Source organism: Cebus imitator, unplaced genomic scaffold, assembly GCF_001604975.1.
Source record: "Cebus imitator isolate Cc_AM_T3 unplaced genomic scaffold, Cebus_imitator-1.0 Scaffold6, whole genome shotgun sequence".
In the NCBI taxonomy this organism is placed as follows: Eukaryota; Metazoa; Chordata; class Mammalia; order Primates; family Cebidae; genus Cebus; species Cebus imitator.
The window spans coordinates 6185281-6194109 of NW_016107321.1; the positions used below are offsets into that span (position 1 = coordinate 6185281).

Consider the following 8829-nt stretch of genomic DNA (forward strand, 5'->3'; position numbering starts at 1 on the left):
ATAAAAGGTGCTATCACCACCGATCCCAGAGAAATACAAGCTACCATCAGAGAATACCATAAACACCTCTATGCAAATAAAACAGAAAATCTAGAAGAAATGGATAAATTCCTGGATACTTACATCCTCCCAAGACTAAACCAAGAAGAAACTGAATCCCTGAATAGACCAATAGCCAGGTCTGAAATTGAGGCAGCAATCAATAGCCAACCAACCAAAAAAAGTTCAGGACTGGACGGTTTCATAGTCAAATTATATCAGAGGTACAAACAGAAGCTGGTACCACTCCTTCTGAAACTATTCCAAACAACAGAAAAAGAAGGAATCCTCCCTAACTCATTTTATGAGGTCAGTATCATCCTGATACCAAAACCTGGCAGACACAACCAAAAATGAAAATTTCAGGCCAATATCCCTGATACAGAAATCCTCAACAAAATACTGGCAAACTGATTCCAGCAGCACATCAAGAAGCTTATCCTTCATGATCAAGTCGACTTCACCCCTGGGAAGCAAGGCTGGTTCAACATATGCAAATCAATAAACGTAATCCATCACATAAACAGAACCAAAGACAAAAACCACATGATTATCTCAATAGATACAGAGAAGACCTTCGACAAAATTCAATAACCCTTGATGCTAAAAACTCTCAATAAACTAGGTATTGATGAAACATATCTCAAAATAACAAGAGCTATTTATGACAAACCCACAGCCGATATCATACTGAATGGGCAAAAGCTGGAAGCATTCCCTTTGAAAACTGGCAGAAGACGAGGATGCCCTCTCTCACCACTCCCACTCAACATGATATTTACAAGTTCTGGCCAGGGCAATCAGGCAAGAGAAAGAAATAAAAGGTATTCAAAGAGGAAGTCAAATTGTCTCTATTTGCAGATGACATAATTATATATTTAGAAGACCACATCGTCTCAGCCCAAAATCTCCTTAAGCTGATAAGCAACTACAGCAAAGTCTCAGGATACAAAATCAATGTGCAAAAATTACAAGCATTTCTATATATCAAAAACAGAAAAACAGCCAAATAATGAGTGAACTCCCATTCACAACTGCTACAAAGAGAATTAAATACCTAGGAATGCAACTTACAAGGGATGTGAAGGACCTATTCAAGGAAAACTACAAACCACTGCTCAAGAAAGTAATTAAGAGAGAGGACACAAACAAATGGAAAAACATTCCATGTTCATGGTTAGGAACAGTATCATTAAAATGGCCATACTGCCCAAAGTCATGTATAGATTTAATGCCATCCCCATCAAGCTACCATTGACTTTCTTCAAAGAACTGGAAAAAACCACCTTAAATTTCATATGAAATGAAAAAAGAGCCCGCATAGCCAAGACAATTCTAAGCAAAAACAAACAAAAAAAGCAAAGCTGGAGGCATCACACTACCTGACTTCAAACTACACAAGGCTACAGTAACGAAAATAGCATGGTACTGGTACCAAAACAGATATATAGACCAATATATAGACCAATGGAACAGAACAGAGGCCTCAAAAATAATGCCACACCTACAACCATCTGATATTTGACAAACCAGACAAAAACAAGCAATGGTGAAAGAACTCCCTATTTAATAAATAGCATTGGGAAAACTGGCTAGCCATGTGCAGAAAGCTGAAAGTGGATCCCTTCCTTACACCTTATACAAAAATTGACGCAAGATGAATTAAAGATTTAACTGTGAGACTTCAAACCATAAAAACTCTAGAAGAAAACCTAGACAATACTATTCAGGACATAGGCATGGGCAAAATCTTGATGACTAAACACCAAAAGCAATGGCAGCAGAAGCCAAAATAGACAAATGGGATCTAATTAAACTAAAGAGCTTTTCCACAGCAAAAGAAACTATCCTCAGTGTGAACAGGCAACCTACAGAATGGGAGAAAATTTTTACATCTACCCATCTGACAAAGGGCTAATAACCAGAATCTACAAAGAACTAAAACAAATTTACAGGAAAAAAAAACATCAAAAAGTGGGCAAAGGATATGAACAGACACTTCTTAAAAGAAGACATTTATGCAGCCAACAAACATATGACAAAAAGCTCATCATCACTGGTCATTAGAGAAATGCAAATCAAAACCACATTGAGATACCATCCCATACCAGTCAGAATGGCGATCATTAAAAAGTCAGGAGACAACAGATGCTAGAGAGGATGTAGAGAAAAAGGAACGCTTTTACACTGTTGGTGGGAGTGTAAATTAGTTCAACCATTGTGGAAGACAGTGTGGCGATTCCTCAAGGATCTAGAAGGAGAAACACCATTTGACACAGCAATCCCATTACTGGGTATATACCCAAAGAATTATAAATCATTATAGAGACACATGCACACACATGTTTATTGTGGCACTGTTCGCAATAGCAAAGACTTGGAATCAATCCGAATACCCATCAATGATAAACTGGAAAAGAAAACACAGCACACGAACACCATGGAATACTATGCAGCCATAGAAAAGGATGAGTTCACGTCCTTTGCTGGGACATGGATGATGCTGAAACTATCATTCTCAGCAAACTAACACAAAAACAGAAAACCAAACACCACATGTTCTCACTCATAAGTTGGTGTTGAACAATGAGAACACATGGACACAGGGAGGGGAACATCACACACCCGGGCCTGTCGGAGGGGGTGGGGAACTAGGAGAGGGATAGCATTAAGAGAAATACCTAACGTAGATGACAGGGTAATGGATGCAGCCAAATACAATGGCATGTGTATACCTATGTAACAAACCTGCATGTTCTGCACATGTAACCCAGAACTTAAGTCCAAAGAAAAAAGGTTTCTCTCTGACTAGTTCCTCTAAAATTTGAAAACTAGTTTTAAGTATTCTTAAAGTACAGTATAGTTTGCATCAGTGCAGTAAGAATCTATTTTTGTTTGTGACAAAACACAATTGAACAAACTGGTTATTTTACCAAGGATTTGACCAGAATGGTGTGCTCTCCTTTAAGGAAATGAGCTTCATTTAAGAAGCCGAGAAAGCCCTTGGTAACTTGACTCGTATTTTGTGAACAGTCCCTGGACAGGGTTTCAGGTCTGTGCTAAGTAAAGAATGTCACTTTCTGACAGGCCAGGAACCCTAAGTTATCTTGAAACCTCAAGAGAAAAGGAATTCGCCAAACTCATAGGTATTTAATGGTACAAATCCATGCTGCGTTCAGCTTTGAAAAGTCTTATCTCAGATTCCTTCTATGGAACAAAGTTCCATCAAAGCCAATTTAAAAGGCCTATGTAGCAGATAATTATTCTTGCTGCACCGTATACAAATAATTAAGCCAAGTATAACAAAGCAAACCAGTCCTATCACGATTTGTCTTTTAATAAAAATGGGAAACTGAAGAGAAAAAATTATGTTTCAAAAACTATAGCATACCTGTTGTTAAATTCTAGCCTTGCCCGATGTTTTCCAATTTTTTTTATTATTTTCTACAGCTTAAATTACACCGTTACAGGAATCCACCCCTGCATACATCACACTCAAGTCAAATCTGAAAATTTGAGGAAGCAACCCTAACAGCCCAGAGGAACATCTTAAATATCAATGTAGTAAGAAATCTTAAGCTGAAAATCACACAAAGTAACTGAGTGACAATCATCTGACTTAGTCTCACCCCTACCTCACTAAATACTTTGTGCCGTTTCTCTCTCTCTTTTTAAGCCAAATATTAAAACTTTTTTCATGAAAATTTACTACGCCACCCTTGCAGGAACTGCTTTACTTTCTCTCCTACGTGCAGCAGGACTATATACTGTAGCACTCTCAGGGTGGACTATCAGACAGAGAATCTCAATTACTGGAGCATTTTGCTTAATTATCATCATCGTAGCCGGAATAATAGTTACTAACAAAAATAACACATCTGTCTTTCCAAACATGTGCCTCTGCCTCTCATTGAGAAAGAAACGTTGCTTCTTTCTCAATCTGTCAGTCGTAGTAAGAGACACTGCCAAAAAACTTAAAGGACTAAAAGGTTAAGCGAATACCAAAACCACCGAATAAGTTATTGGTTTGGGAACAAAAATCATACCATGGTCATCTCATTCCTGGGCCTCGCCTAATAACATGCCTAGGACTAACGTTTCTACCCTGCCTACTTAATCTTTTTCAAAGATTCTTAACCAACAGGATCATGGCTATTTCACAGACAACTACCCAAAACATCTACAGCATTGCTCTTGCAGTCAATCTGAGGCCAAAGGACTCTCTAAGGTCTTTATCTAACTATGGGGTCTGGAATGACAGAGCAGGAGCACTTGGACGAATCTCACCACTTTAAGTTCCAGTTCCCTTTCTAACCTCATGCATTTCAAGGAAATCACTTCTAACTAAAAGCAGCCAGAAAGAGCAGACAGTAAAACACTGATGAGACAGCATGGGTACAGAGGGAGAGGGAAGTAACCACCAAACTTCACACTCACACAATGGGCCCAATTAAATCAGTGGGCCCTGGTAAGCACATTCCTTTCCCTTTAGATGCACTAAGATAGGCAAACTAAAAGCAGACTCGGGGAGTATGCATGCAGCTGCAGGAAGATGTATGGAAACAGATACACAACTCTCCCTCCCAGATAAACAAGACAAAGAGATACAGAAACATTCTGAGCCTCTAATAAGCTCTTCCACCCTTAATCCTTAAATACTGTTAATCTGTAAGAGACAGTGCCTCTGACCTAACTCTGCCAGAAGCCCCTCTCAGGTTTATTCTCCTAAATAAACCTGTCTTTGAGTATTGAGCTGCTTTTCATGATTCTTTCCGATTTAGCGTTTTGTCTTCTTTGAGATGGGAGTCTCTGTTGCCCAGGCTGGAGTGCAGTGGCATGATCTCGGCTCACAGCAACCTCCGCCTCCCAGGTTCAAGCAATTCTCTGCCTCAGCCTCCCAAAAGTTTGAGATTATAGCCACCTGCCACCATGCCTGGCTACTTTTTTTATATTTTTAGTAGAGACAGGGTTTCACCATTTTGGCCAGGCTGGTCTCGAACTCTTGACCTCATGATCCATCACAACCAGCCCTTTCTTTAACTCTTACACTATTCCGCCACATTCCTCGGGCACATCCATTGTCACGTGGACGTGCTATATTCCAAACTGCCTTTCAAAGGGACCTTGACTAAGCTCAGAAGAATTTATAGCAGCTCCTTCTCTAAGGAATTTCAGTGCTGCGTCTCTGACTTTTGTTACCCTCACACCCTGACAAACTGCCTACAGGAGGATCTACTGAAAGATGATCTAGTATGGGGGTGCCTTTGGCTGCCACCCTCATTTTGCACATTAGGATAGTAAGGTCAAGGAAACAATCTTTTATAAGCCTAAGACACCCCAAGGCTGTGGCATTTGGTGAAAATGGCTACCTGATTCAGAGCACTCTGGGTTTGTTTTTTTTTTTGAGGCTTAGTTTCACTTTTGTTGCCCAGGCTGGAGTGCAATGGTGTGATCTTGGCTCACCACAATCTCTGCCTCCTGGGTTCAAGTGATTCTCCCACCTCAGCCTCCTGAGTAGCTGGGATTACAGGTAGGCACCAACATGCCTGGCTAATTTTGTAATTTTAGTAGACAAGAGGTTTCTCCATGTTGGTAAGGCTGGTCTCAAACTCCCATAACCTCAAGTATTCCACCCGCCTCAGCCTTCCAAAGTACAGGGATTACAGGCATGAGCCACCGTGCCCAGCCTTGGGGGTTCGTTTTGTGAGGGAGAACCCCTCCACGTTCTGCCAACCACTCTCTAGAAAAAATAGCTTCTCTAGAAAAGGAAGCCTGCAGCTTAAAGACTGATTCCAAAGATAGCTCTCATAACTACATAAACTCTGAATTTGCAGCTGAAGCTGAGGGTCAGCATGATACGACTGAGGAACCCAACAAGGTCCAGCAAAGGAAGAGGGATAGAATTTGAGATCAGGGCTCCGCATGAGCTGCCTGAAGGCTAACCAGGGCATCCAGGGGAAATCGAGGCCAAAAAGTCAATGAGAGGCTGTCACTAGGGCAAAACCAATCATAGCAGAGTGTCCCAGTTGTGGAGAAAGACCAGCTAGGAATGAAGGAACAGGAAAGACTGAGAAGGAACTGCCAAGGGTGTCACAGTCACCCTTGCTCAGAAGGATTAAGAGTCAGTCCCAGCGGGGAGTGGAGGAGGACCAGACTATGCCAGAGAGGAGCAGCTTCCATGATGGACAGTAGCTACAGACCCTCAGGACAGACCCAGTGAGCAGCCACCTGGGGACCAAGGGACAGCCATTGACACCTCTAGAGTTTATGGATGACTCTCTCATTTAGAAATCCAAAAGCGTAAAGGCAAGGGGGTGGTGAGAGAGCACCCCTCTTCAGGGAGCAACTGGTCTGATGTGGAGATTTCCATGCTCACATTCTCTCAGGAGGAACCTGTCTCGCTCAAACCCTCAGCTGTTCCGGAGCCTTCTCTCATCACTGTGTCATGTACCCGCCTCGTTTGCACAGTAGTCCTTGGCGTGAGTATGGCAGCTAGTGTGCCAGCCGCCCCAAGCCTTCCGGCTACCCGTCTGTGGGCAGCAGCGACGACGCAGCACGGGCTGGGAGGAGCAGCCGGAGCTGCCTGGTGATTCCCCCAACTCTGCAGTGAGCTCCCAAAACACCTCCAGAGTTGAGGCCTCAGAGGATGGCAGGTCCCACAATTCTCATCCATTTAACTTCTCCAGAACTTGGAAGAAAAAGAGGTGAGGGAGAAAAGAACATTCCAAGAGGAGACGCCACCACATCCTTGTGGAGGACACGCATCCAGCTCGCTGCCAAAGAGCCACTGGAGCCAAGCCTAGAGGAGGGCTTCATAACATCCATTGTCACTTGGACGTGCTATATTCCAAACTGCCTTTCAAAGGGACCTTGACTATGCTCAGAAGAATTTATAGCAGCTCCTTCTCTAAGGAATTTCAGTGCTGCGTCTCTGACTTTTGTTACCCTCACACCCTGACAAACTGCCTACAGGAGGATCTACTGAAAGATGATCTAGTATGGGGGGGCCTTTGGCTGTCACCCTCATTTTGCACATTAGGATAGTAAGGTCAAGGAAACAATCTTGTATAAGCCTAAGACACCCCAAGGCTGTGGCATTCGGCGAAAATGGCTACCTGATTCAGAGCACTCTGGGTTTGTTTGAAAGATGATCTAGTATGGTGGGTCTTTGACTGTCACCCTCATTTTGCAAGGAAGCGTTTTTTTTTTTTTTTTTTTTTCTGATACAGAGACTGGCACTGTCACCCAGGCTATAGTGCAGTGGCACAATCTCGGCTCACTGCAATCTCCACCTCCTGGGTTCAAGAAATCTCCTGCCTCAGTCTCCCAAGTAGCTGGGACTACAGGTATGCACCACTATGCCCAGCTAATTGTTTTTTTGTGTGTGTGTTTTTAGCGGAGACAGGGTTTCACCATACTGGCCAGGATGGTTTTCATCTCCTCCTCTTGACCTCGTGATCTGCCCGCCTCAGCCTCCCAAAGTGCTGGAAGTACAGGCGTGAGCCACTGCACCCAGCCAAGGAAGCAATCTTTTACATGCCTTAAGACACTCTGAGACAGTGGCATTTGGAGAAATCGGCTTTCATTATTCCTACAAGTGCACCACCCCTGTCCCAGAACAGCACAAGGTATTTGAGAGACAGCTACAGCCGGCTGTGTCTCTAAAGAAGCTCTTAGTGATCCACTGTCAATAAGCTGATGAAGAGCTGTTGGACATCTTGAGAAAACATGTGTCCTCTGACTACAAGATCCATAAGCACTACTTCACCGGCAGCTCCCCGGCCATCAAACTCCTGCTTAAGTACTTTCTCAACAGGTCAGTGGGCCTCAAAGCAGACTTGACATACTCGTCCGCCTGGGAGGCCCGGGAAACACTGAGGCAGCTCCCACTGGAGAGAATCATTGTGGAAACGGATGCTCCCTACGTCCTTCCTCGCCAGGTTCCCAAAAGCCTTTGCCAGTATGCCCACCTGGGCCTGGCCTAGCATACAGTCCTAGAGATTGCTAGGGTCAAAGATCCACTCTCCCACACTGCGGCCGCTTGGCGGAGAACACCAGTTGCCTCTACAGTTTTTAAGCAGAGAGGCTCCAGTCCTCAGAAGCCTCCCAGAAAAGGGCAACCAGATGGCTGTGTCCCAGGTGGAGGATGTGTTTGGAGGGCCGATTGGAACACAGAAAACCAGGACGGGGTCTTTTTCCTTGACGCAGGTCATGCGGCTCCAGCTTCTGGGTGTGCAATCAGGGGTAAAGGAGTACCCGTGATAGCACTGGGGTTTTGCCTCCCAGCCAAAATGCTCCAGGGTAGGAGCAATGGAGGAGTGTGACGTGAGGGTACAAGGAATTTGCCAATCCAAATCCTGTTCTCTGCAGCCTGTGTTTTTGAGCAGACCGTGACTAAAGTCACCCTCCTACTTGTCTAAAAAAAAAAAAAAAATCCAAGAGCTGACTTTGAGAAACATAAAAAATCTAAAAAAAAAAAAAAAAGAGAGAAAGCAAAAGCAAAGCACAGTGAAGGGGTATAAACAGGTATATATATGGATCAGTACTATCCGAGCCCACAGGTAGTAACCGGGGGGGTATAAGCAGGTATATATATGGGTCAGTATTATCCGAGCCCACAGGTAGTAACTGGGGGGTATAAGCAGGTAAATATATGGATCAGTACTATCCGAGCCCACAGGTAGTAACCGGGGGGTATAAGCAGGTATACCTATGGATCAGTACTATCCGAGCCCACAGGTAGTAACCGGGGGATATAAGCAGGTATACCTATGGATCAGTACTATCCGA

General features: G+C 43.6%; 1 protein-coding gene across 1 annotated transcript in view; it reads right to left on the minus strand.

Moving 5' to 3' along the window:
* Window positions 1–8829, minus strand: part of TMEM181 (transmembrane protein 181) — a 108478-nt gene that overhangs the window by 15888 nt on the left and 83761 nt on the right. Inside the window, 1 exon segment of the mRNA XM_037742294.1 lies at window positions 8586–8667. Within this exon segment, the coding sequence (XP_037598222.1) occupies window positions 8586–8667 (82 nt within the window).